General features: G+C 46.4%; 1 protein-coding gene across 2 annotated transcripts; it reads left to right on the top strand.

The window, feature by feature from the left end:
* Positions 1-146: 146 nt before the first annotated feature.
* SPINT2 (serine peptidase inhibitor, Kunitz type 2) lies at positions 147-26,177 on the top strand. Of its 2 annotated transcripts, XM_036834264.1 has the most exons (7): positions 147-611; positions 18,327-18,497; positions 21,653-21,706; positions 23,041-23,094; positions 23,628-23,789; positions 24,149-24,184; positions 25,511-26,177. In XM_036834264.1, the coding sequence occupies exons 1-7, from the start codon at positions 506-508 to the stop codon at positions 25,675-25,677; spliced, it is 750 nt and encodes a 249-aa protein (XP_036690159.1). In that variant the 5' UTR covers positions 147-505; the 3' UTR covers positions 25,678-26,177. The 2 variants fall into 2 exon arrangements, with proteins under 2 accessions (XP_036690159.1, XP_036690160.1); XM_036834265.1 differs by lacking the exon at positions 21,653-21,706 and having other exon boundaries at positions 162-611.
* The last annotated feature ends 1,522 nt before the right edge of the window (positions 26,178-27,699 follow it).

The raw sequence follows: 27,699 nt of genomic DNA, 5'->3' as shown, positions 1-27,699 counted from the left end.
CCGGGGCGGAGCAAACGCAAGTCCCGCCCCTTTACCCCAGGGCCAGGGGCGGGCTCAGGTGCGCCCAGGGAGGAGGACGGCCGCTCAGGTGCCTGCTCCCTGCGCCTGCGCTCTAACGCATCCCGCCTCGCCAGGTGCGCCCCGCCCCTTCCCTGGCCTTCCACCTTCGGTAGCAGCTTCGAGGAAGCCGCCATTACCTCTGGCACCCACGGAGCGGCTGGGGGGTGTGGCGGGGTTCTGAAGGGTTGGGGGAGTCCGGGGCAAGCGAGGAGCGAACTAAAGCATCGTGGGCGCAGGAGGCAGAGTGTCCGCACACCAAAGGACCGAGAAAAGTGCTTCCCGGAGACTTCCTGTGTGGCGAGGGGAGGCGCGCACCTCGCGGACCCGCACCTGAACGTGACGCGCTCCAGTGCGCGTGCGCGGCAAGGGTCTTCCCGCACCTGATCGCGAGACCCCAACGGCGGGCAGCTCTAGGCCTCGCCTGGGCGGCCTGGTGGAGCCAGTCATGGCGCAGCTGTGTGGGCTGAGGCAGTACTGGGCGCTCCTCGCCCTGCTGGCATCGCTGCTCCTCTCCGGGGCTGAGGCGGCCGACGGAGAACGTGGCGTCCACGGTGAGGGCACGGGTGGGTCTCCTGGGAGCTGTGGAGGGCCGAGAGGCCGAAGGCGGGGCGTTAGGGGCAGGGTCGAGGGCGTAAGTGGGGGTCTGAGGAGGCCCTGGGCAGGGTCTGAGCGGGGAGAATTGGCGGGGGAGGAAGTTGGGGGCGACTTGGTGAAGCTCAGGGTGTGTAGCTAGACTGAACCTTGGGAAAGAGGTTTGGGAGCCCTTGGGAGTGAGGACGGACGGAGGAGCCCGGGCTGGGAAAAGTTTCCTGTGAATGAGGGAGGAGACTAGCGCTGTTGACCGAGAAGAGTGGCAGTGGCCCTTCCTGTGGCAGGAAGGAGGTGAGGGGCCGAACAGAAGACCGGCCTTTTCCTGGCAGAGACAAGTTCCAAGAAAGCCCAGGGAGGCCAGCCGCAGCGGGTGGGGCTTGGATTCGGTGACCTGGTGGCCGTTTTAGCCTCAGGAAAGAAGCCCTCACCCCCACCTTTTTGGATATTGGACAGCAGCCGCCTGAGAAACCTTTCTGGTTCAGTTGCAGTAGAACGCCTCCAAGAAGAAGGGTGTTTCTCAATGATATCCAAAGGAAGGAAAAGAAAAGCAGAAGTGTTGGGGGGAAAATACTTTGTCAGGGTGCACGGTGGGGAGCCTCTTGGTATAAGAAGAATATTGGCATTGAGAAGCTGGGCTTGGATTCCTTGGCCTGGTCCTTAGAGGTTGGTGGAGGGTAAGGCTCAGTTTAAACCTCTAAACTCTATGGAAGTTTGGCCTGAAAGGTCTTTTTGAACAAGTGTTGGTCTAACCTTACTGCTTCAGACAGCCACAAGGAGGCTTTGAAAATAGATCTCTTGAAAGAAAAATTCGTTGGTTCAGCAAAATTTATTGAGCCCCTGTTATGTGTCAGGGGCAGAGCTGGCAGCACTGGTAACAGTTGTGACTCAGACAAGCCAGGTCCCTGCACTGAGGGAGCTTATATTCTAGTGGGATAGACAGAGACAGGGAGTAAACGTTCAAATAAAGAGCACTCACCACAGTATTAAATTACTAAGACGTAATGGAACGGGGTGAAGTAGACAACCAGGGATGATGTAAGATGATGGGGGCCACTTTAGCTCAGGTTGTCAGAGGAGGTCTCTGAGGACAGTGACGGCTGAGGTCTAACATGAAGAATGAGCAAGTGGCAGTGACACAGAGGCTTCGGGGTCCAACCGGAAGTAGTAGAGTACAAAGGCCTTGAGGCTGGAGCAAGCTTGGTGGCATTGGAGGAAAAGAGATGACAGCGTGACTAGACCAGGAGTGTGTTGGGCGGGGGAGGTGGGGGATTGGAGGAGGATGCCAAGTGGGGAAAATAGGCAGGAGCCAGGTAGCTTTATAGGCCAGCATTTTGGATGGAAAGAAAGCAAGCAGGATGTATGTGCACCAAGTCATCGCCTGTGGTGGCTTCTGAAGATTGTTAATTTCCCTATGCCTGAGGCAGAGAGGAAAAATTGAGTTGGGGGGTGGGGAGTTGTGTTAAGAGCCAGTGGGGAGAGACTCAGCTCCAGGGAATTAGGAATGCAGGTGTTGGTCATTCTTGTGGTCTGAACTAGAATTTGTCAGCCCTTCTGGACTTTTTTAGAGGAATTAATTATGTTAGGATATACCTTCCAGTTACCTGGCCTGGGATTTTATCAAAACTGAGTTTGGGGCTAACATCTATTGCTTACTTTGAGCTCTTGTGCATTACTTAATCCTTGAAACAACCTGTTACACATCTTGCCTAAGGTCACACAATAGTAATTGACAAGGCCAGGTCGGGCTGCAGAGGGCTTTTCTGTTTGTTCCCAGTGGCTTCCCCAGCTGTTGCAGCTGGCTGGACCTACTGACCTTTCAGAAGTACTCCTATCTGGCTGGGTGAACTAATGCCCTTGCTTATCTGAAGTTCTATTTGTATGAAAGGTTTCAACAGCTTAATTTGAGGCAGGAGGTAGTTTTTATCCCTCCACCCCTTCTGATTGCTTTGATTTTTCTCAGGAAGCAAGGTCATCCATTAAAAGTGAGGTGTTTCTCCAGCCACACACAGCTGCACAGGTACCTCCAGATGAGTATGGTGGAGGGGGGGAAGTGTGTAGTGACTGTGTGTAAGGGGGTGATCATAATGATCTGTGTGAAGACATGAGGGGGCTGAGGGGTAGTGGAAAGGTGGTAGGGCCAGTGGATTGTTGGAGTTGAGATTTTGAAGAGACTGAACTAGGAAGCTAGGATACAACGGGCAATGAGGGAGATGCATGAAACTGAGGTTCTGAAGAGGCTGCAATTATTGAGACAAGGTCTAGTTGTGACCATGGGAGGGAGCGGCTGCAGGGAGGGCAAGATCACTGGAGGAGAGGAGGTCTAGGAACCAAGAGGCCAGGATGGTTGGAGGATCGCCTATCTGGATATGGAAATCACCAAGAATGATGATAGGAGCAGCAGCGGGAGTGACAGTGAGCCAGGAGCTAAAATCATGGAGAAGTGAGGAGTAGTGACCTGGATCAGCAAATGACCCACAGGGTGGGATACGATTTACTCTGATGATGAGATTCATAACTGGGTGTTGAGGGTGGAGGGAGAATGGTGTAGAAGCAGTGCCCACTGGAAGGGCACAAGAGAAGCTATATCTTCAGGGGAGAGCTGGGTTCAGTTAGAGTAAGAAAGTGACAAGAATGTTCAGAGAAGAGATTGAAGAAATGAGAGATTTTGCTTAAGATAGGCCATGAGTATCAGAGACTCCAGGAGTTGGGGGAAGGGAGATGCTGACAAAACAGGATGTATGGTGATGAAGGGTAACTCGAGTCTGGGGCTGAGGTGGTGATAAGCAAGTGATAGGAGAGTCACGTGGTCTCGAGACTGACAATGTTGGTGAGGCACTGGGTGGTGGAGGGCAGATAGGAAGGGGTGTGGGATATAATGGACATTTGGAGGCTTGGCGAAGTGTCCTGACTCCAGACCTTTGCAGATGGAGGTGGGGGAGAGCTGATACTTCTGTGGGTGTTCGGGTGTTCATAGCATTCAGGGAGAGTGCCAGTCTGCATGGAAGCACGTAGAGATTATAAACTGGCTGTTCCCAGCAGGCCTCAAACAGGCTTTATGTGACTTGTACAGTTTCTAGGATTGAGAGTTTTTTTTGAAATATTTTTATTTTTGGCTTTGCCTGAAAAATATGAAGATCTGGCGGTGCCAGTCCAGTGTTCCCACATAGCACCCGTGGGGTGGTGCCAAGTACTTCTTTTGGGAAGGACAAAGAAGACTGTCTTTCTCAGCCTGTATTTATTCACTTGGCCTGCCCTCTGTATCTTCTAAGCGTTAGAGTTGTGACTCCCATGTTAAGAGTATGCCCCATTTAGGAAACAAAGGTAGATAAAACATAATAGCTACTTATAAATTGTACAGTGCAGTGAGTGTGTGTATGTGTGTTATTGTTGTTAGGGAACACCCCTTATCAGGTGGCCACAAATGTGCCTGATTTTTTAATCTCTTCTCGGGTGATAAGTCCTGGTATTTGGAGTGCCCCCAAATATATAATTTTGATCAATACAAGGGCAGATAATATATTCCTTTTCAGAATAGAACCTCAAAAATTCCTTTTAGGAGTGGTCAGTTAAGTGTAGTTCCTGCTGCCAATAACTTATGCATCAGAACTTGTGTTAATGGTTCCTTGGGCATCGGAACTTGTGTTAATGGTTCCTTCACTCATAGCCCTTTGTTGATTGTTCTTGGGAATTTCCACTGGAGACAAGTGCGGCAGCATTCATGTGAGAGCCTCTACCACACTTTGAAGTGACCTTCCATGTGCATCAACCTCTTCGATTAATTAGTTTCCCTAGAACTTTGACTGAAAGAGTGAACTTTCCAGTAAATCTCCAAGAAGCATGTTATTAGTCACCACTCCTTTTTCTTCTCCTCACCCCCATGGATAGTTGTAAACTGAGTAGTCAAAGAGAAGATGACAGATAAGAGGGAAAGTGCAGCTGGTGTTGGTGATCAGCTGGGAGTTCTCCAAAATAGCATCTTGTAGTATTCTTGTCCTTCACGGAAGAGGCACTTGTTTAATTTGCAGGCAAGACAGTTTAGTTCCAGGACAGTTTGAAATATTTATTCAGCACATATTTATTGAACACCTGCCAAGTGCCAGGCACAGTTTTAGGCCCTGGAAAAAAAGCACTGAATGAAACAGATGACACCCTCCCGCCCCAATCCATGGCAGTTACATTGTAATGAGAAGAAAATACAATAAATAAATGAACAATGAATAGATAATTTGGTGATGAGTCCTATAAAGGAAAGTAAGGTGGGGGGAGGGATAAATTAGGAATTTGGGATTAACAGATACACACTACTATATATAAAATAAACAACAAGGACCTACCGTATATCACAGGGAACTATATTCAATATCTTGTAATAACCTATAATGGACAAGAATCTGAAAAAGAATGTATATATATAAAACTGAATCACTTTGCTGTATACCTGAAACATTGTAGATCAACTATACTTCAATTAAAAAAAAGAGAAAAGTAAGGTAAAGGTTTGGTGTGCTTAGTACTAAAAACATGGCCTTTGAGGCTCAAATGGCTTTGAGGCTATACCTAAAGAATATTGAGGGGCTTGCCTTTAGGTCCACTGAGGGAAAGTGGACCCTTGCCACCAGAAACATTCCTTTGCCCTGGTCAGTATTTGAGAAGTCAGCCTGTAATAGAGAAAGCCAGCCCCCAACCTGTTTCTCATTTTACCTATCCCCAGAGTCATTTGCAACATTCAGGCTTGTCTTCAGGTAGTAGGCCAGGCAGCCAAACCTCTGTTTGCCATGTCCTGAGACTGACAGGCCAAATAAGGGATGAGGTAGCTTGTGGTTCATGTGAGGCAGGAGAGAACCCTGAAGGGGTCACACTGAAATGACTTAACCCCAGGAGGCCTTGGTGGCCCATTGGTCACATGACTAATGAGGAATTTGCAAATGACCCCAGAAGCATTAGTGTATGGATTATGGATGTCCTTGTGTGATCCTGGTCACAAATGTCATTTCACTTGTTTCTGACAAGACCTTTTTGAAAACTTATGAAGGAGTGCTGGAATTTGGATGCTGAGGTCCATGAACTTTGGAGTTAGTTACTTTTAAGTTTATTTGAAGCACATTTTTCATTATTGGAAAGCCATTTTAGAAATGAGGGCAAGTGTTTGAGATGGATCTCACCAATGGGGTCCTGGGTCCCTGGCCTCAGAAGCCCCGTAATCTGAAGTTCCTGAGTTCATATGTGGTACTTTGTCCGTGTTTATTCCAGGGTCAGTCATTTAGAGTCTAGGGCATGTTCGGGGTGGGGGTGGGGGTGAAATAATATTAGATATTATAATAGTTTTTGATCTTTCAAAGGGCTACATAGATAGATATATGTCTGTGGTATTGAAATTTAGTGTGGTGCTTAGTAAAAACACGTCTACAAAGGCTCCTGGGGTGGGGTGATAATGGAAAAAAAGGTTGAGAAACATTGCTCTAGGTAGAGGGTCCGTTAGCTGTAATCAGTTTCTGAAAATGGTCCATGTTTCAAAAAAGATTAAGAACCCCTGAATGTGAATTAACAGACAATTCCATGGAAGACTTTGAAACTACTATTTCCTTACAATTTTTTTTTTTTTTTTTTAACATTTAGGACCTTTTTCTAAAATTTGTGGGGTTTTTTTGGCTGCATTGGGTCTTTGTTGCTGCCCGCGGGCTTTCTCTAGTTGCGGTGGGCGGGCTTCTCATTGCGGTGGCTTCTCTTGTTGCGGAGCACCGGCTCTAGGCGCACGGGCTTCGGTAGTTGTGGCACGCGGGCTCAGTAGGTGTACCTCACAGACTCTAGAGCGCAGGCTCAGTAGTTGTGGCGCACGGGCTTAGTTGCTCCGCGGCATGTGGGATCTTCCCGGACCAGGGCTTGAACCCGTGTCCCCTGCGCTGGCAAGCGGATTCCTAACCACTGCACCACCAGGGAAGCCCTTCCTTACAAATTATTCAGATGGAGCACTGTGATTCTAGTTATGAATTTAGGTAAGGGTAGAATTTATAGTCCTGCTTGAGTGATGAGTATGAGGTGACAGTGGGTAGGAGTGGTGGTTTGCATTGTGCTAATAGTTTATGGAATGTAAACCTTCATATCTAAATATTTTATATCTAAAATACCAAGATTATATATCTAAAACAACAAGATTTTATGAGCCTTATAATTTAAGTTGGATTTGTCATTGTAAATGTTCTTTCCTCATAAATACCTAGGGGTTATTTTAAAGTTTCTGAATTACTTATCCTAGTAATGACAACTTCCAGGCACCAGAACCTAGAGGACGTGGGTAGTTAGTAGCTTTCTGTACTAGAAACAGAAGCCCTCAAGTATGTAGAACCTATCCAACTAACCAAAATAGCTGGATTTATAGATCACCTTGAAATAAGACTGATTGTAAAATAAATGTCAACTTTGGAATTTGGCATAGTAGAATTAAAGCAGCCTTGAATATCTGCCTCCCTGGTATTCAGTACCTCTTCACTCACACAGAACTTTAATATTCTCTCATTCCTTGGTGAAAAGATAACTTGAAATCCAGATGGGTAACCAAGGCATAATTTTTCTTATTTTCTTGTCTCCGACCTCTTAATCTCCCAATACTGTAGTGTTGCAGGACTTTGATCTGTGTGATAGTCTGCCATTGTCTTACTGTAGGTGAAGATAAGGAATTTTGTGTCTTCAGGCATGGCAGGTGGTTGCACAGCAGAAAAACAAAGGGAAGGAGTGATGGTTGAGTTGGTTTGATCAACTCACTGACTTGAGTTTGCACTTTGGTTTTCCATATCCCCTCTATCCTGTCAGTCACCACATTCAGTTGGACTTACTAGTGAAATGTGTCATCCTTCTCTTTATCTTCATTCCCACTGTTCCTACAGTAGTCTGGTCTTCATAAAAATATCATATCTACTACTTATTCAAAGCTTTGTGCCAAATGTTTTAAGCTCTTATAATGGAGTAAAAAATACCTTTAATTTTCACAACACTCTTAATGATTGGTCCCTGTGTCAAAGAAGTCCCTTCCATTTGAATTGTTTTTAAGAAATGCATCTGCAAGTCCACAGAATTTAACTCAATGGGACCTATGGAGGGAAAGCCAGCTGAATGTCCCCACTTTATTACTCACCAGTGAATTCAAATTACATTGAACAAATGCCCTTTCCCAGACAGGCCATGGTCAAGATAGCCTCAAGATTAATAAATGGTGCATTCCACAGCAGGAAACAAAAGTCTAGGTGTCACAAAATGGGACTTATTGCTAACAAACTTGTCAAAAAACATTTTTATACTAAGTAGATCCAGAATGGGTACAAATCACACAGAGGGGCCTTCACTTCAACTTGGGCTGAGTTGTATTTATAATGTCCTCAAGTTAGTTCTCTTGCTAACATTCTCAGCTTTCATCGTAACCCGAAGGAATTTTAAAGAGGAAACTCTCCTGTTTACTACAGAGAATATTTCTGATACAAGATGTGTGGGTTTTTCCACATCAAGCAGTTCTCAGCAGACACGGATTGGGTGTTTGGCAATTTAACTCAATTCTGAAACCGCAGGGAGTGAGCACAGATCCTGTAGGATAAGGGCTCAGTCTCACAAGACTCCCTCTCCCCCCTTCAAATGCCAGTCAAAGTCTGAGGTTGTCCCCTGTCATTTTCACCAACCTGCTGTAAATCAAGGGTTGCCATGACCCCCTCGGATCCAATTTGCTAGAGTGGCTCACAGAACTCAGGGTGACACGTTTACCAGTTTATTATAAAGGATACAAATGAACAGCTAAATGAAGACAGAGGTCTGGAAGGGTCCTCAGTGTAGGAGCTTCTGTCCTTGTGGAGTTTGGGGTGAGCCACCCTCTTGGCATGTGGATGTGTTCACCAACCCAGAAGCTCTCCTAACCCCTTCAGTTGGGGTATTTTATGGAAGCTTCATCACATAGGCATGATTGATTATTAACTCAATATTCCACCCCTCTCCCCTCCCAGGAGAATAAGGGGTGGGGCTGAAAGTTCCAACCCTTTAATCTTGCCTTGGTTTTTCTGGCAACCAGCCCCCATCCTTTTTTTTTTTTTTTTTTTTTTTTTTGGCCATACCACAAGACTTGCGGGATCTTAGTTCCCCAACCAGGGATTGAACCCGGGCCCTCTGCAGTTAAAGCGAGGAGTCCTAACCGCTGGACCGCCAGGGAATTCCCCCAACCCCCATCCTGAAGCTTTCTAGGGCTCCCCCAGCCACTATCATCTCATTGGCATACAAAAAGGCAATCGTACTACTCCAGAGATTGCCAGGGTTTTAGTTCTTGTGTCAGAAACGTGGGTCAAAGACCAAATATTAGAATAGAACATGCTCCAGCTCTCAGGAAATTACAAGGGTTTTAGGAGCTCTGTATCAGGAAGGGCAGGCAGGGAGAGACCAAATACATATTTCTAATTATGTCACAGATATGATAGGTCTATAATCAGAGCTTTGCCTTATCTTTCTAAGCCTCCCAAGAGTCTGATTTAGATATTCTAAGCCTCTAAAATCTGCACTTTTTATTTATTAGCCAGGCCTAAGTCAGAGAATATGGGGCTTGCCGAATTGAAGAATACTGGGTTTATACATTTTCCAGCTTTACTGAGAGGTTTATACATTTTTGTTGCATGTATTATTGTTCCCTTATTATGAATGAGGAAATGGGTGTGCAGGGAGGTTAGGAAAGCTGCCTCCCGCCCCCACCCCAAAACAGTGGGCTAGTAAGAGGCAACCAGGAATTCCTGCACACACAGGTCCTTTACCAGAACAGCTTCCTGCAGGCCCTGTCCTCTCATGTGTCCTACACACTTGTGCCGAGTGACTCTTCCTTATTGTGTCACTTCCCTATACCAGAGCCTTTGCTCATTTCCTTTGTACCTTGTGTGGCTTACAAGCCCTTTGAATGTAGGGTGTGATTGTAATATTTTACCTTGTGTGATTTTCTTCTCTTTCTATCCAAGCCAGTCTTGTGGCTCTAACTTAATTGTAAACCCCTGGAGGTCAAGGACTACATTCCCAGTGGGTGCCTTCTATGTAGGATGGCTACTCAGCTCAGTTTACCTTGGAGGGTTCCAATTTATGCCACTGTGTTTCCCATGGTAACTATTAAGAATACCTCTTTTCACTCTGAAAAGTGTCTTGATCTGGAGGATAAATTATATGATCGCCCTATTTATTACATATATTAGCTATTCACCAAACACTTGTTGCTTACTACTGTTCAAGATACTAGGGAATTTAGTACATTCAGTTTTATTTACCATGAAAAATTTCACTGAAAAATTTAAGCAAACAGAAGGGATGACTATAATCCACTCTCCAGATAAAACCCTTAAAGAAAATAAAAGTAATGCATTCACAAAATTAGAATACTCAAATTGTACTAAAAGATACAGATGGAAAAGAAAAACTGGAAAAGCTTCTCCTTCCTTTAGTCTCTTTCCCTAAAGGTAGATTCATATCTAAATTAAAAATTTAAAAAGGAATCATAACATGTAAACCATTCTTTTGCTTTTTTTCTCTCAGACACTTTTCTATACCAGCACATACGTAGTTGTCTATTTTAAACAGCTCTGAGTATTCGATTATGCGGATGTCTCACAAGTTATTTCACTAGCACGAACAGGGTGTTCTGGTGGTGAATTTTCAGCTGTTGTAGGTCTGTGCGCACCAAGCCCTTTGTGGATGTGGTAATAGTTGCCCCTGTTCTTTGAAACTCTTGAATTAATTGATTCTTCCTTGTTTGCTTTTTGATACTGAGGAGTGAACTGTATTCTCTCCTATTTTTTTTTTTAATGAGTTTTTTTTTTTTTTAAAGAAATTCACGTTCTTTTATTTATTTATTTATTTATTTATTTATGACTGTGTTGAGTCTTCGTCTCTGTGCGAGGGCTTTCTCTAGTTGCGGCAAGTGGGGACCACTCTTCATCGCGGTGCGCGGGCCTCTCACCATCGCGGCCTCTCTTGTTGCAGAGCACAGGCTCCAGACGCGCAGGCTCAGTAATTGTGGCTCACGGGCCCAGTTGCTCCGTGGCATGTGGGATCTTCCCAGACCAGGGCTCGAACCCGTGTCCCCTGCATTGGCAGGCAGATTCTCAACCACTGCGCCACCAGGGAAGCCCTCTCCTATTTTTTTGTATAAAATAGTATTTTCAGATGTCTGAGGATTATTGTAGCAAATCATTTCCCTTTGGCCATTATCCTTAGAATTCTAAGTGGCTTTAATGAAAAGAGTAGAGCTGTTTTTAGTGATGGAAGGGTGTGCTGCAGCATTTTTGGCAAAGGATTAACCTGAGGAAGGTGTGGTCAGTGTTGTCATAGAAATGTGAGCCCTAGGAGTCTATGTGATAGCATCTGACCGCACCTGTAGGACGTGCTGAGTTATGTGACATGACAGGGGGTGAGGGGTGTGGAAAATCTGAGCAGGGTGTTTTTAGCAACACTCTCTAAAGAAGTGATTGGCAAACTGCAGCTCGTAGTCACTGCCTACATATGGCCTACTTGCTAAGTATGGCTTTTGCATTTTTTTAATAGTTAAAAAAAATCAAAAGAATATTTTAAAGATTAAAAATTATATGAAATAAATTTTTATTGGAATGACAACCATGGTCGTTCATTTACATATTGCCTTAGGCTGCTTTCATGCTACCATGACAGAGTTGAATAGTTAGGCTAGGTCCATGAAGCTTGAAAGAAAGGCAGTCCTTGCTTTGCACAGTTTTCAACATGCACAGATTTCAGTTACTACAATATATTAACTGTGAGTACTTGGGTACAGAACAAGTTTCAGCTACTAGCTAGCTCTTCAGTCACAAATCATTGTGTAAATTACACATATGCATAGTGATTGGTCACTGCATGTCTGTTACTTAGTTCATACACAGCAAAGCATGTAGTTGTGTTGCTTCCTTGTTTCCCAGTATACATGACAGTTTACAAAAATGGTTAATCACTAGAGGAAGTTGGCCAAAAAAACACCAAAGTGTAGCAAAGAGAAAAAGTGATAACGCTGGAAGTGAAATTCCAATTGAACATAAATGGAGTGATAGGAGAATGAGTTAACTGTGGGAATGTTGACACTGCTTGCCATTTGAGACCGGATATGCAGCCAGAGGAGCTTATCGACAGAAATGAGGAAAGTAGTTGTGACAAAAAAAGGATGATCCAGTGGAAGGAATGCTGGCAGAAACTTCCACAAAAAGTCAAGCAACTCTCAGCAATTTTGTGTCATTGAAAGAGCAAAGGATAAAATGTTGGAAACTGATCCAAACCAAGAAAGAGGTGTGACACTTCACTAAGGTGAACTGAGAAGATGCTTGCTCTCTATCATGAGTTATATGAGTAAAGACCTTCACAAGCACTGTTCAGACTACTCTTGGTGACTTATTTATTTACAAAGAAGATTGAACACTTCGATTCTCAAGTTTCTTTTTTTTTTTTAATAAACTTATTTATTTTTGGCTGTGTTGGGTCTTTGTTGCTGTGTGCGGGCTTTCTCTAGTTGCGGTGAGCGGGGGCTACTCTTTGTTGCAGTGCACGGGCTTCTCATCGCGGCGGCTTCTCTTGTTGTGGAGCACGGGCTCTAGGTGTGCAGGCTTCAGTAGTTGTGGCGCACAGTTGCTCTGCGGCATGTGGGATCTTCCCAGACCAGGGATCGAACCCGTGTCCCCTGCATTGGCAGGCGGATTCTTAACCACTGTGCCACCAAGGAAGCCCCAATTCTCAAGTTTCTAATGTTTTAACTTACAGAGTACTAAATAAATATTCATTTTATTTTATTTTTAAAATTATTCTATACATTTATAGCCCACAGTTTTTCGTTTTAAAGGTTACGGAACAATCATAATTGTTCCCATTGCTTTGCATGATTTCACACTATTCTGCCTGTATTTACTATTTGGCCCATGATAAAAAAAGTTTACTGACCTTCGCTCTAGAGAAAACAGATGGGGGGAGGAGAAGGACCATTTCATGAGTGGCTCCAAGCTTGTGAGGTGGTCCAGGGCTTTCTTATTAGTATACAGTGAGGCAAGAAGTTGGTGTTCTTCAGTTTATAGCACCCATGGGAGTAAAAAGTTTATCAAGGGACTTCCATGGTGGAGCGGTGGTTAAGAATCCCCCAGCCAATGCATGGGACACGGGTTTGATCCCTGGTCCAGGAAGATCCCACAAGCTCCGGAGCAACTAAGCCTGTGCACCACAACTACTGAGCCTGCGCTCTAGAGCCCGCGAGCCACAGCTACTGAAGCCCGCGCACCTTAGAGCCCGTGCTCCGCAACAAGAGAAGCCACCGCGATGAGAAGCGCGTACACTGCAACGAAGAGTAGTCCCTGCTCGCCGCAACTAGAGAAAGCCTGCACGCAGCAATGAAGACCCAACGCAGCCAAAAATAAATAAAAATTAAAAAAAAAAACCTCAAGCGACCTCAGAACCAGAGAAACCTGTTTTCTATGACAAAGACCAGTCTGTTTGGCAATTTTGTAATAGCCAATGTTCAAAATGCCTGCCAGGGTTTTGTAATTTAGGTTCATATGTCAGATAATGTGTGATTTTAACCATTTTTAATACTTTTCCAAGAGAATGTTACTGTTTCCTAAAGGCAGGAATTCCATTTTTCCATATTCTGAAGCAAGTGTATCCAAATTTGGTGTCCTTCAGCTTTTCCCTGTTTTTCTTATTCTGTTTTGAAAACTTACAGAACGTATTTAATTTTGCACTAGCATTTGTGAGCACAGAAATAGAACTTGAAACATATTTTTCATGATTGTTTTCCAAAACTATTCTGAGACCAGTATATCATTTTGTCATCTCTTAATAAGAACAGTTATTTATTAAGGAATAACTTACTGAAAATTGTCCAACCGAGTCCCCCTCAGCCTTGGCCAGTTCTTTGGTATGGTGCTATCTATGACCCTGTCATTGAGTGTCACCATAAACAGGCCTAGCAGAGGGCCTGGCCTTGGTGAGCCCTCCAGTTGTGATGAAGCCTTGAGGAATGTTTTGGCTTTTAGGCAACTTCAGTTTCATGTTTTTCCCACTGCCTGTCACTATAGTGTTTTTTTTCTTTCTTTCCATCCGAGGGGTCGTTTTGTTTGTGCCTGTGCTCTCTGATCAGACCAATTTGAATTCATATCCAGCTCTGCTGCTTGCTTAGCTTAACCTACCCAAAGCCTCAGTGTTCTGCTTTGTAAAGGGCAGGGGTGGGGGTGTTACTGCATGAGTCACAGTTTTATTGTGACTATTAGAAATCGTGCATAGAATGTGCCTGGCATCAAGCTTAGTGAAGGCAGTGAAACGGGGTGTCAAGAAATAAGTCATGCTCTGCATTTTGGTTCATTTTGATTTTAAGCTGGGTCTACCAAAGTATAGTATTTTGACTTTTTTGAAGTTTTTTTTAAGGAAGGTGGTAAGTCATGGAAGCCATCTTACATACTAAAGTATTTCTGGCTTTTTGTACAAGCTTTTTGGAGAACAACAAAAGAGAAAATGCACTGATGTTATTTGGAGTGAGGTGAAGAACATGTGGCCTGTGTTTCCTAAAGGAACATTCTCTCCTTTGAAACGAACCGAGCAAGCAAACAAAAACAAAATCCTTTTTTCATGAGATTACTTCCTTAAGCCTAGAGAGTAAAAATGTATATGATGGAAGCTTAAAAGCAGTTTAGTTAGTAAAAGCTTGTGACAAAATGAGACTTTTCTCCATTTGACAAGGAGCCTCCATACTCAGAGAAGGGACTCTGTCTTGACACAGTAAGTGTGTGGTTAAATTTCATCTTAATTGAACCTAGCTTTGGCCAACTAATCTGCTCCTTAGAGCTCTTTTACTCTAATCAAATTTATTTTAAAAAGAGCTTTTACCCCAATTAAAAAAAAATAAAAACAAAAAAAAGAGATTAGCTTTTTTCTCTTTTTATTATAGGAATTTTCAAATGTACACAAAGGAGTGAAAACAGTTTTATGAGTGCCCATAGACCATCACTCAGCTTCAACAATTGTCAGCATTCTGTCTCTTCAGATATACTGTGTTTTTAGTCCAGGTTCTCTCCTAATAAAGAGACATTTCTAAATTCTCCTGGGACAAAAATGAAGTCACCCCCATCCTGTCCTACCCCACCCAAGGAACCTGAAAATAAGGCTGCTTCTGAAACTTAAACTATGAGATCAATGTGTGATCATTGACAGCAGATACGAGCAGCCGTCTGAGACAGAATAGCCTCTCAGGCCCGCAAAATTTGTAATGAAGGAACCATCACATCTACAGAAAGAATGGTCCAGTCAGGAAGGGGCATTGCTCAGTGGTGGAAGTAAGAAAAGTAAGTGTTCCAGAGGCAGACCTTGACTGTGCTGTCTTGACCTAAGCGCTTCCCGAGCTGTCTGCTGCAAGCCTCTAGTCTGCCTGATAGATCCCAGTAGAGAGTAAGTTCACAGGAATCCTACGGAAAACTTCTTTACTGTGACTCCAAGTCACCTGCTCCATTTCAGCTTGCTATCCGAGGTGGTATGTTGGTACGCATCCACCCCGCTGGACAGTTATTTTCTCAGTATCCTCCTGTGCGCTTTGTTAGCAAGATCAGCATCCCTGTGCCTCATCAGCTCTGGGGCACTAAGAGTGCCTGTCTGAGCCTACAGAGATGAGGGCCAGATTCTGGGCAGTGTTTACTTCACCAAGGTAACTGCCCTCCATCCCTAGATAAGCTTTTTCCTCTTCCTCTTTATGCACCCTCAGGCTTCTATACCTGCACAGAATGTATCTGGCACCCTTGCTTATGAAAAGCCACCAAATTCTCACCCTTTATACTGTGTTCGCCCTGCTGCATTCTCTGCTGTGGTGTCTGGCAGTTCCCACCTGGCTGGCTTGAGCTTTGTTTGGCCCCTCAGGTGTTTGTTTCAATTGAGACATAATTCACATTCCGTACATTTGACCCATTTAAAGTGTACAATTCCTCCCTCAGGGTTTTTGTTTAAAAGATTGTACCTGAAGCTGCTCAGGAAGCAAGGACACAAAGCAGTCGATGATCCCCAGGGCTCTCAGCTTGGCAGGGCATCGGATAGGCTGTTGCCAAACCTCGGCAGCAGTGGGGTGCTCCCGCCTTGATGTTGTTTTCAGTGTTGGATCATAAGTGGATCCTGTGTGGGTCCTCTCCATCTTGTCTTGTTTTTAGCAGTGCTGCCTCTGGCATTTGATAGCCATGTGGATTGGGCAGAAATATATACCAAAGAACTCTTCTCCTTCCATGTCTTCCCTGGGCCTTGTCGATTGCGTTTGTTTTGTGACCTTTGCACATTGTCAAAAGTACCTGTTCCAGGGCACACCCAGCTGGTTCTGGTTGATGTGTTATATGGACAGAAGGTGCCTGGGCCTATTTTTTTTTAAAAAACTGATTTAGTAAAGTATTTACATACCATAAAATCACTTGTTTTAAGTATACAACCCAATGACTTTTGGTACATTTACAGAGTTGTACAACCAACCCCCCAATCCAATTTTAGAACATTTCCATCAGCCCCAAAAGATCCATCCCTGTGCCCATTTGCAGTCAGTCTCTGCTCCACACCCCCAACACCAGGCAAACACTAATCTACTTCCTGTCTCTATTGATTTGCCTTTTCTGAACATATCGTATGATTCCGTTCATATGAAGTATCCAGATAAGGTACTTTTTTTTTTTTTTTTTTTTTTTGCGCTGGGTCTTAGTTGAGGCTCACGGACTCCTTAGTTGCGGCAGGTGGGCTCCTTAGTTGTGGCATGCAAACTCTTAGTTGAGGCATGCATGTGGGATCTAGTTGAATCCGGGCCCCCTGCATTGGGAGCGCGGAGTCTTATCCACTGCGCCACCAGGGAGGTCCCTAGATAAGGTACTTTCTAACTGGTGATTTCATTGATGGTTGCTTGCAAATTAACAGAGCATTTTTTTTTACTTCAGAGTATGCTTTTTCTGCTGTACTAGTTAGCTGTGATTTATTGGTGTACGTGTGAGTTTCTTGGGGTGTTTGTTTTGCATAGTACCAACCTTTTTTGTCCATAGATAGATGTTTTGTGGAACATTTGGTTTCTTGCCCATCGTTGTGATGTATTTTGGGAGACGCAAGAGAAGCACAAATCCTGCCCTCTGTGCTTTCGAAAGGCATCCCCTAGTTGGTGAGGTAAACCTAGCAAACATGAAAACAACTAGGGAGGAGTAAATGACAGCATATAACCAAGTTTTGGGCCCTGGGATGTTTTTATTTGAGATGTTTATGAAGCACCCTGTGCTAGGCCCAGGGCAGGGTGGAATGCCCTTATGCCAGAAGGCAGAGATGTAGGAGGCCAGGGTGTAGGGAGAGGTGATGTGGACTCATGATCCCGGGGGGTGGGGGGGTGGTGATATGGTGGTGCAGAGCACACATTGAATCACATGGTCAGGTTACTCCCTTTCCAAGTTGCTTTCAATCCTCCTGATTCCTCCAGGAGAAAGTCTCATTCTAGTGCAGGTGATACCTCCAGCACTTGTTTATCTGTCCCTTTTTAAGAGAGAGCAGATTTCTAGGCCTTCTGCAGGCAGATGTATCTGGCTGCAATTATAACATTGTTCTGTTTTCCTTGTACTAGAGTGGGGCCAGATTTTAGGACACCTTGTAACCCAGGCCCATCTTGGTGTGCTCAGATGGGGGGAGCCATCATAAGCGCTGAAGCAGAGGAGTGACCTGAGTTGTCTCTGGAAGGTTGGCAGTTGGGGGAACTAACATTAGGGAGCTTCTTTCCGAGGCTCTTGTGGTAATTTGACTATGAAGTGGCCTATCCTGGCAGAGAGTAGACAGGAAAAGTTAGGAAAGGCCCTTCTGTGGGGTGCTAAGAGCACCAGGCCGTGCATTTCCTTCCTGACCGTGCATTGCCAGCTCTGGGCTTGCTTTTTTTTTTTTTTTAATTAATTAATTGATTAATTTTTGGCTGCTTTGGGTCTTCGTTGGTGTGTGCAGGCTTTCTCTAGTTGCAGCGAGCGGGGGCTACTCTTTGTTGTGGTGCACGGGCTTCTCATTGTGCTGGCTTCTCTTTGTTGTGGAGCACGGGCTCTAGGCGTGTGGGCTTCAGTAGTTGTGGCATGTGGGCTCAGTAGTTGTGGCACGTGGGCTCTAGAGCGCAGGCTCAGTAGTTGTGGTGCACAGGCTTAGTTGCTCCGTGGCATGTGGGATCTTCCCAGACCAGGGCTCGAACCCATGTCCCCTGCATTGGCAGGTAGATCCTTAACCACTGCGCCACCAGGGAAGTCCCAGCTCTGGTCTTTCAGTGCTAGGCTCCCCTTGGCCCAGTGAGATGGGCACATATCCAGAAGGATCCTGCAGTCTGGCTTTTTGCCTTTGAAAGTCCTTTTTCTATACTGGATGTGTGTGTGTTTGATAATGGGGGAAGGGACAAAATCAACACGCAACTGAAATTCAGTTCAGTCTGGTGGGTTGGTGTCTTTGTCGTTAGATGATGCCTTCCTATACAAAGAAGGAATCACTAGGTAGGCCTGATGGCGACACTTCAGAAACAGCTCACAGAGTAACTGTGCTGAAACTTAAGGCTCTGCTTCTCCTCTTGGGGCTCTGGAAAGCTGTGGGCCTTCTCCTACAGGTCTGTGCATGTTCTGTCTTGCAAGAATTGCCCTGCCAAGCTAACTGGTCTCTGGTTGGTTGTGTTTTAGATTTTTGCCGAGTTTCGAAGAGTGTGGGAAAATGCCGGGCCTCCATCCCTAGGTGGTGGTACAATGTCACTGATGGATCCTGCCAGCAGTTTGTGTATGGAGGCTGTGGAGGGAATGACAATAATTACATGACCAAGGAGGAGTGTCTTGCAAAGTGTGCTGGTGTCACAGGTAAGACAGTGCTGTTGGGGAAGTTTTATTATCTAGAGACACTTTATTAATTGGGACGTAGCTGCCTCTTGCTCTTTGCTAGTTCTTCACTGCTGAAACTGGGAGACGTTTTTAAAAGCAGAAGAAACAGGCACAGTGTGAAGGTCGCCCACACGGTGGTTTCACAGTGGTACCCTCCCTCCTCTTCCCAGAAAGGGGAGAGTAGGCCGCAGACTGAAGCCAGGGGAGGGGTGACATGACAGCGTCTTCTCCCCAACTTCCCTTCTCCCACTACTGAGAGCAGGTCCCACGCCAGGCCTGGTACGAGCAGAGTCCTCCAGGTCTACTCAGGCGGGCTGCCCCCCTTGCTTCCTGGGCATTTGGGTTATTTTTACCTTTGGGACAAATGACTTGAGGAGCTCACCCAGCCAGCCAAGTTATGAATCAAGTTAAAACTAGAACATACTTCTGGAATCCATCCTTCTCTCAGCCTTCGTGAGGGATTCTGTGGAATCAAGATAATGTTGACCCTGAGAGCCTCCCAGTGTAAATAAAAACCTAAAGCCCCACAACAGTGTGCACTGGCTCTGAACGGAGCCTCGAGGGACTCCTTGAGACCTGACGGCAGTGCGATATTGGCCCTCTGGAGCCTGATCCTTCCTAGGTGTTCCAGAGACCCGAGGACTGGGCCAGCCAAACTGTCAAAGATTTTCATTGGCGATTTCCTTAACATTGTTACGGGACTTCTTGCATCCTTTCCTGACAGCTTGGTGTCAATGTGTGGACTCTGCATTATGATTCTGTGTCAGAATGTGCTGGTGCCCTCAGTGCTCACCGCACTGGCTGTAAACTCTCTTGGCTTTGAACTCTGCATTCAGAAATCAGATAAGTTTATTAAAGTTGTGTGTAAAGAGAGGAAGACAACAGTGGTCTTGGCTGTGAACTGAGGTTTAAAACATAATGCGCAGACACACAAGCCCAGCAGTGACTGAGTGCCTTGAGGAACATTTTATTGATCTTTGTGTGCCCAGTGCCCGGCAGGCACTCAACAAGTGTTTGGAGAGCTGAGGTGGCTGGTATTATTTTTGGATTATTTTTGGATTATTTTAAGTCCACCTTGGCTTAATGCCAATTCATTTGATTTGCTAGAGCAGGACCAGGTACTTTGGTATTATCTTTTAATGGTGACTTTTGCCTTTCTGGTTGAACTTTTCATTGACTAGAAAGAATCCTTGGATTCCAACAGATGAGTTCCTCATTTTGGGGGCTGGGATGGGGGGGCAACTGGCAACCTTACCAGATGGTGATGGAGAAAAATACCATTTATTTTATGTGGTTTTCCGCCATCAGCTGTGATCCAGTGTCAGGGAAGGAATTAAGGGGAAATGTTTTTTGCTACATTTTCTGTCCTTTTCCAATCAAGAGTTGACAGTAGCAAATGTACATGCCGTTCTGGTTACTCCTTGGTTTCTCAGGGGGAAAGTTAAGTTTTAAGAACACAAGCAGTGGACAGTGGGCATTAAGGCGGGATGTCTCTGCAAGGAGCCACAGGGTGTAGTGTTTTGCTGGGAGAAGGCAGACAGCTATCTTCCTAGAGGTCAAGCCAGAGTCTGGCCCCAGCCTTGAGGTCCCGGAAAGCTCATTTGCTGGCACCCGAGCGTGGCTGCACTGCACAGCTCCTGAGGCGTTCTCTTTGCCAGCATATTTTCTCCCAGGCAGGCAAGCTCTGTGGGGAGCCAAATGATAATGAGAATGCCAGTTTATTGATTAATTAATTAATTATAATGAGAACCAGAACCACCAAAGGGACCAGACACTTCTGTCCCTGTGCCTGAACCCTTAGTCTGTGTAGGCAAACCTCTCAGCGAAATTCCCAGAACATTGCTTGATGAGGGGAGAGGCGGAACTGGGGGAGCTGGTTTGTGATGGTAATGTGCAATGGCATCAGGTTAGGCCAGCCCCACGCCTCTCCACAAGGGAGGGTTCCTCCCTCCTGGACCCTGCCTGCACTCCCTTTTTTGCACTTCCACCCACCCTCTTAGCTTTGTGTGTGTGCAAGATAAAATATACATAATGTAAAATTTAGCATTTAACCATTTTTAAGTGCACAGTTTAGTAGCATGAAGTACATTCACAGTGCTGAGCACACCCTTCACTTTTTTTGTAATATTTGTTTATTTATTTATTTGGTTGTGCCGGGTCTTCGTTGCGGCACGTGGGCTCCTTAGTTGCAACAGGCAGCCTTCTTAGTTGCGGCAGGTGGGCTTCTTAGTTGCGGCACGCGGGCTCCTTAGTTGTGGCCTGCGAACTCTTAGTTGCGGCCTGCGAATTCTTAGTTGCGGCATGCATGTGGGATCTAGTTCCCTGACCAGGGATTGAACCCAGGCCCCCTGCAGTGGGAGCGCATAGTCTTTTTTTTTTTAACACACCTGCATCTTTTTTTTTTAATAAATTTATTTATTTACTTATTTATTTATTTTTGGCTGCATTGGGTCTTCATTGCTGCACGGGCTTTCTCTAGTTGTGTCGAGCGGGGGCTACTCTTCATTGCAGTGCGCGGGCTTCTCACTGAGGTGGCTTCTCTTTGTTGCGGAGCACAGGCTCTAGGCACACGGGCTTCAGTAGTTGTGGCACGCGGGCTCAGTAGTTGTGGCTCACGGGCTCTAGAGTGCAGGCTTAGTAATTGTGGTGCATGGGCTTAGTTGCTCCGTGGCATGTGGGATCTTCCCGGACCAGGGCTCGAACCTGTGTCCCCTGCATTGGCAGGCGGGTTCTTAACCACTGGGGAGCGCATAGTCTTATCCACTGCGCCACCAGGGAAGTCCCACGCCCTTCACTTTTTTAATTCATTGGGTGAGTTAATACAGTTCAACAGGTTATTTGGCCCTGGAAGCCATTCTGTCTTTTTATAATGTCATTTCACACATCTTTTCTCTGATTCCCAGCTGGTTGATCTTAAAATTTAACCCACAAGGGCAGTCTTGGTTCCTTATTTTCCAAGTTCTGGCAGGTTTGTGGTCCAGCATGTGCACTGAAGGGCCCACATAAAGGAGAAATGGGAGTCGCTGTGAGAGGCACACAGGACCAAGCCTCCTCAGGGATACAGCTTGTTTTGTTTCACCAGGCAGTCTTGGAGGTACACTTTCTCACTGTGCTGTTTATTTGTCCTCTTGTAGTAAATATCATCGATGATCTGTCCAGGAATGGAGCAGATTCCTCTGTCCCAAGTGGTAGGTTCTTAAAAAGACCCAGGATGGAATGAGGGCCATCCAGATGGCTAATGTGAAAGGACATTTGTAATTTGGGCATTGTACAAGGGCTTCCACCTCCTGGTTCTGTTTACTCAGAACTGGCGAACAGGGGCTCTGCCTGGGCTGCCAGCTTCTGGCTCCCGGCCAGCGTCCTTCCGCTGGGGAGTTCAGCAGACAAGAGGGCTGAGGGATTCTACAGTGCTTCCTGGCTGACCTCAGCTTCCTCCTGGGGGATAAGGGATTGTGGCTACTGCTGCATGTGGCTCAGGCCCCTTCCCCCGCTTTGGGCTGGCTTCAAGTCCCCTGGCCTCAGCCTTCGTGCTGTCTTCACTGCCCTGTCGCACCTCCTTGCTTGCTGTATCTCCTTTGCTCCTTGTCGTCCTTGCTGTCCGTCACCCTCCCTGTGCTAAGAGTCCTCTGTCTTCTGCCACCCCCGCCTCCATTCCCACTGCAGTCCTTGATTTCGAGCTTTGTGTTAGCTTGCTTTGTAGTGCTGACAGCAGCTGCCCCATTCCTCCTTTATGCTTAAAGGACTCTGCATCAGGAGCCGGGGGTGAGTGGTTCAGAGGCACTAGTAAGTCCAGTCCAGCTTCCCCAAAGGCCAGTCCCCAGGCAGTGGGTTCTGCTGGGCGAGACCTGCTGTGGAGGGAGGGAGTCCGCCCCTACCCCATTTGAGGGTGGCCCCCTGTCAGCCACTGGCCACGCACTGGTTGCAGTCTTGATTCTGGTCCTTTGACTCTGACATCAGCACCCACATGAGAGTGAGCATTTATTAGTTCAGTGGTTGACCAATTTGCAGAATGCTGAGAGTTAGGTTAAAGTCACTTTCCAGTTTTGCTAGGCTAGGAATCCTGTGACTGTCCTGACCATTGCTTTGCCTGGGTTCATTGCTTATTCCCAAGCTGGCCTCTGCAAGGTCATCCAGAGCCATGGGGCACTGGCATCATAACTCTGGTTTCTGTCCTGTTTCAGAAGAAAATTCCCCCAAGAGAATAAGGGACCCTCCTCCCTGTGTCAGAGAGTGGACACCTCTGGTCTTCTTCATCACCCCAGAAATTGTGGCTGGGATTAGTTTCCATAGTAACCCCTGAGGTGACAGGCAGGCTTCCCCATCCAGCGTTCATTCTGTGTGCCGTAGAGCCCATTAGGACTGGGAGGTGATGGAGCAAAGCTGCCCACAGAGGGGGGCTCCACTCCCTTCCAGGTGCCAGAGTGTCTACGCTCCCTCAGTGGGCCCTTTTAGACTCATCCCCAGCTAGGCGACGTGTCCTGTGTCCATTCCAGCCTCCCTGACATGGATGTTTGTGTTTCAGTTCCCAGAAGGCAGGATTCCGATGACCTGTCCAGTGATATTTTCAACTATGAAGGTATAACTTTTAAAAAACATGTTTTCTTACTTAATTGGGAATTGAGACACACTTGAGGATTTCCATTAAGGGTATTGTAGAGCAGGGCTTCCCGCCCTTTCCCAGGTGTTAGGACTCATGAGGATGCCCTGGGGCAGCAGGAAGCAGGATGTGCCACAGCACGCCCTTGGGAAGCTTTGCTTGAGAGGCAGCGTGGCGGCGGGATACTGTAGCTCTGCCTCAGAGTCCCTGACTATGAAATGAGGGGCCTAGTTCAGACCTCTCGGAAGGTTCAGAGACCGAGTTAACACATGTAGAGCCTACAACAGTGACTGACATAGAATAACCTCCATAACAGTGCAGTCTGGCCATAAAGAGAAAGATATCTGAAAATGTGGTCCAGAGTGGCCACGTCTGTAATGGCCAAGTTTCTTTTAACAGAGGGATGTTTTCCCCGTTGGCCGGCAGCCATGTGACTGCTTGGGAGCATTCTAGCTCCATTCACCTCTCCTGGGCCCTGCTAATTTGTATGCCTTGGGCTGTCTCACTCCCAGAACACTGCACTGCCAAGGCCATCACTGGGCCTTGCCGCGCATCCTTCCCACGCTGGTACTTTAATGCCGAGAAGAACTCTTGTGATAACTTCATCTACGGCGGATGCCGGGGCAATAAAAACAGCTACCTCTCCAAGGAGGAGTGCATGCAGCGCTGCTTCGGTGAGTCTGCCTGACTCCTAAATCCAAGAAACTACCATGGGCAGATGAACCCTCCTGAGAGGACACCAGTCCCTTTCCTCATCCCTGAAATGAAGGCCTTGGAAATGCTGTCATTTGGACTCTGCCCTTAGTCTTCTCTGGCTCCCTGGTGGGGAAGGGGTGGGCTTTGGCCCCAGCTATTGGGCACATGTGTCCTAGGTCCCTACTGGGGTGGCAAGGTCTCAGAACCCTCAGACGAGCTGGAAGAAGTCTTTCAGAAGGAGCGTGAAGGCCCAGGGCTGAGGGGAATCCTCAGGTGGCTGCAGCTGTGAGGGGAGGAGGGCTGAAAGCTGACCTCAGGGTTGTGTGTTTTCTTCCAGGCAAGCAGTTGTATCCTGCCCTGCCCCGCACTAAAGGTAAACGGCCTCTTGCCCCCCTCCACCTGCCTGCCTTGACTAAGCTCGGCTGTGTTTTTTGCAGGCTCATGTTGTCTCGGACACATCATCCTTCACTGTAAACATCGTTTTGTTAGAAAGTCATGTTTCTGCACGAGAATGGCCAGGCAGCTTGGAACATGTGGTGGATGTTTGTCCCATTGTACAGTGTACATAAACGGGTTAGGAGTGAGGCCGTCTCTGCCTAGGCAGCCTGGGGGTGACTGGGGGACACATCCTACTGTTTTAGGTGTGTGGGATCTGCTGCACGCAGGCCTGGGACTAACTCCAGGTTTGCGGGGGAACTTTACTGCCATGGGGTGTACAGAGTTGGTCATGGGTGATAACAAAGGAGGATGGAAAGCCCTTGCCATGTGTGGGTGGAGCGTGGCCCCAGCCAGTGCTGTTGTCCCCAAGCAGTCTGGTCTGACAAGGAGGCTAGGCCTCCTCTAGCTTTTGTTTCTGATTCTGAGCCTGAATCATGGATGGTAGTGTTTGCACAGAAGACCTGCCACACTGGTTTGGCCTCTTTCCACCTGTTTCCCTGTTAAGGAGTCCAGGCCTGGCCTGTGTGTCTGCTCTGCTTTAGAAGAGAAATGAAGCTGGAACCTGGTTTGCCAGGCATAGGGATCTGGAGGGTTGGAGATGGAGAGTGAACTGACCCTGTCCAATTCCGCAGCCAAGTGGGGAGAGGGAGCCGGGTAGCTGCCACAGGAGGCCACATTCCTTAGGTGGAGCCCCACCTGAAGAAAAAGCATCTTAACTGACCAGAGAGACTGCAGTGGGGCAACCACTATTAAATTTACCTGGGCAGTTAGGAGCACGAGGGTGCCCTCCCGGCCCTGCTCCAGATATACCCAGGCCTCTGCCCTTCCCTCATTCCACAGGCAGCCACCCCAGCCACCTGCAGGGCCACATCTTTCTCCGGCTGGTTGGGGGAGGGGGGGTGTGTTTGCACGCACACACCAGAGATGTGTGCTTTTCCTGTACAGATTGCCCCAGAGAGGTGGCAGGGTAGTACAGAGTTGAAGTGGGGATTTTTTGTTCAAAAAGGAGGAACGCAAGTAGCCACTCTGTCTATGTGCACATAGCATAGCACCTCCTTTTTTCAGGAACCTACTTCTCAAGACTGTAGGGACTCTCCTTGAGGACTTCCTGTCAAGCAGTGTCAGTTCTCCAGAGCCTTCTGGGTTGGGGTGGGGGGACGTCTGGCCCAAGGGCTGCTGGTCCTCCTCCCGAGCCCACGTGGACACTCTGGCTATGGCCCGCCTCGTCCTGCTGGTTCTGAGGCCTCTCTCTCATCCACAGTGGTGGTCCTGGCAGGGCTGTTCGTGATGGTCCTGTTCCTCTTGCTGGGAGCCTCCGTGGTCTGCCTGATCAGGGTGGCGCGGAGGAACCAGGAGCGCACCCTCCGTACTGTCTGGAGCTCTGGGGACGACAAGGAGCACCTGGTAAAGAACGCTTACGTCCTGTGAATGCGCGGTCGCCAAGGGGCTGCCCTCCTCAACCCCCTGTTAATGAAGAGAATCTGCGAAGGGAGGAGAGACAAGTGTCGAACGCGTGTGTGCTTTTTCAAATAGAGTGATTTGTTTGTATTTGCGCGATCATTAGGGCTTTTGGCCTGTTTGTTAATCCAGAAGGTAAGAGGGCTGCTCCCTGGTCTCCCGGGATGGGTTTGCTTTGGAAATTCTCTTAATGAAGGGCTGTGCACGTTGCAGATGGTCTAGCCCTAGGTCGGAGTCGGTTCCTCTTCGATTTATTTCTTTGCTCCAGGTGTAGTTTTCTTAGCTTATGTTGAATCCTATTGCCTCCTTTCCCATCACAAAAGTAATGTTTTAATAGTTTCCTTTGCTTTTTTTCTGTTTTTTTTTTTTTTTAAAGTAAGGAGAAACATAAGTTTTTTTAATTAGGATTCTGAAAGGAAGAAAGTAAAATGTACAAGTTTAATAAAAACGGCCTTCCCTTTTAAAATAAATTTCAGTATGTGCTTTCTTTATTTGTGGGACTGCTAATTTAAACTCTACCAAAGTTACCACAGGACACTACATGAGATGTCCCATTCCAGAAACAAACTTCTTAAAAAAATAGCACCTTTCAGATCTTCTTGAATGAAATACATCTTACATTTCAACGGAGTGCCCATAAAGTTTCACCAAACAACACTTAGCCTTACCACCAGTGGTAAGCTCTGATTATTTTCTTATTCTATTTCACTTTTTAAAAATTTCGGTCTTAGGGACTTCCCTGGTGGAGCAGTGGTTAAGAATCTGCCTGCCAATGCAGGGGACACAGGTTTGTTGATCCCTGGTCCGGGAAGATCCCACATGCCGTGGAGCAACTAAGCCCATGTGCCACAACTACTGAGCCTGCGCTCTAGAGCCCGTGAGCCACAACTACCAAAGCCTGCATGCCTAGAGCCCGTGCTCCACAACAAGAGAAGCCACCACAACAAGAAGCCTGCGCACCGCAACAAAGAGTAGCCCCTGCTCACCGCAACTAGGGGAAGCCCGCATGCAGCAACGAAGACCCAACACAGCCAAAATAAAATAAATAAAAAATAAATTTTAAAAAAAAGGTAAAAAAATCTTAAAAAAAAATTTTTTTGGTCATACCACACTTTTTTTTTTAATGACCCACTTTGGCATCCATGATTTTTTTTTTTAATTTATTTAAAAATAAATTGGAACAAAAAGACAATAAGCCCTCCTTTCCTTGACCCTTCGTAGAAATCCCTTCAGGCCAAAAGGCCACATTCTGTACAGACATAACTCCTTTTATTGCAGTTCGCAGATACTGCAGGGTTTTTTTCTGTTTTTTCAGTTTTTGGGGTTTTTTTTTACAAATTGAAGGTTTGTGGCAACGCTGCGTTGTCAGATGATGGTAAGCATTTAAAGTATTTATTTTTTATTTTTTATTTTTTTAATGCTATTCTTGTCTGCTTACATTATTTTTATTTATGTATGTATGTATGTATGTATGGCTTTGTTGGGTCTTCGTTTCTGTGCGAGGGCTTTCTCTAGTTGTGGCAAGCGGGGGCCACTCTTCATCGCGGTGCGCGGGCCTCTCACTATCGCGGCCTCTCCTGTTGCGGAGCACAGGCTCCAGACGCGCAGGCTCAGTAGTTGTGGCTCGCGGGCTCTAGAGCACAAGCTCAGTAGCTGTGGCGCACGGGCTTAGTTGCTCCGCGGCATGTGGGATCTTCCCAGACCAGGGCTCGAACCCGCGTCCCCTGCATTGGCAGGCAGATTCTCAACCACTGCGCCACCAGGGAAGCCCTAAAGTATTTTTAAATTAAGGTATATACATTGTTTTTTTAGACACAATGCGATTGCACACTTAATAGACTATAGTGTAGACATAACTTATATATGCACCAGGAAATCAAAAAATTCATGTGACTTTATTGTGATACTTGCTTTGTTGTGGTAGTCTGGAACTGAACACACAATATTTTAGAGGGATGACTGTACATTGGGGGAAAGGCTTGTGTCCATTAG

This window comes from Balaenoptera musculus, chromosome 19 (genome assembly GCF_009873245.2).
Source record: "Balaenoptera musculus isolate JJ_BM4_2016_0621 chromosome 19, mBalMus1.pri.v3, whole genome shotgun sequence".
Lineage (NCBI taxonomy): Eukaryota > Metazoa > Chordata > Mammalia > Artiodactyla > Balaenopteridae > Balaenoptera > Balaenoptera musculus.
The sequence above is the reverse complement of the archived record's forward strand: the minus strand, read 5'-3'. Positions and strand labels throughout refer to the sequence as shown.

Bases quoted from the DNA above. Each gene is read 5' to 3' on its own strand.
- SPINT2 (XM_036834264.1), top strand. From the start codon at position 506: ATGGCGCAGCTGTGTGGGCTGAGGCAGTACTGGGCGCTCCTCGCCCTG. The intron at 21,707-23,040 runs GTAGGTTCTTAA...TTTGTGTTTCAG, and splicing joins AGATTCCTCTGTCCCAAGTG to TTCCCAGAAGGCAGGATTCC. The intron at 23,095-23,627 runs GTATAACTTTTA...TCTCACTCCCAG, and splicing joins TGATATTTTCAACTATGAAG to AACACTGCACTGCCAAGGCC.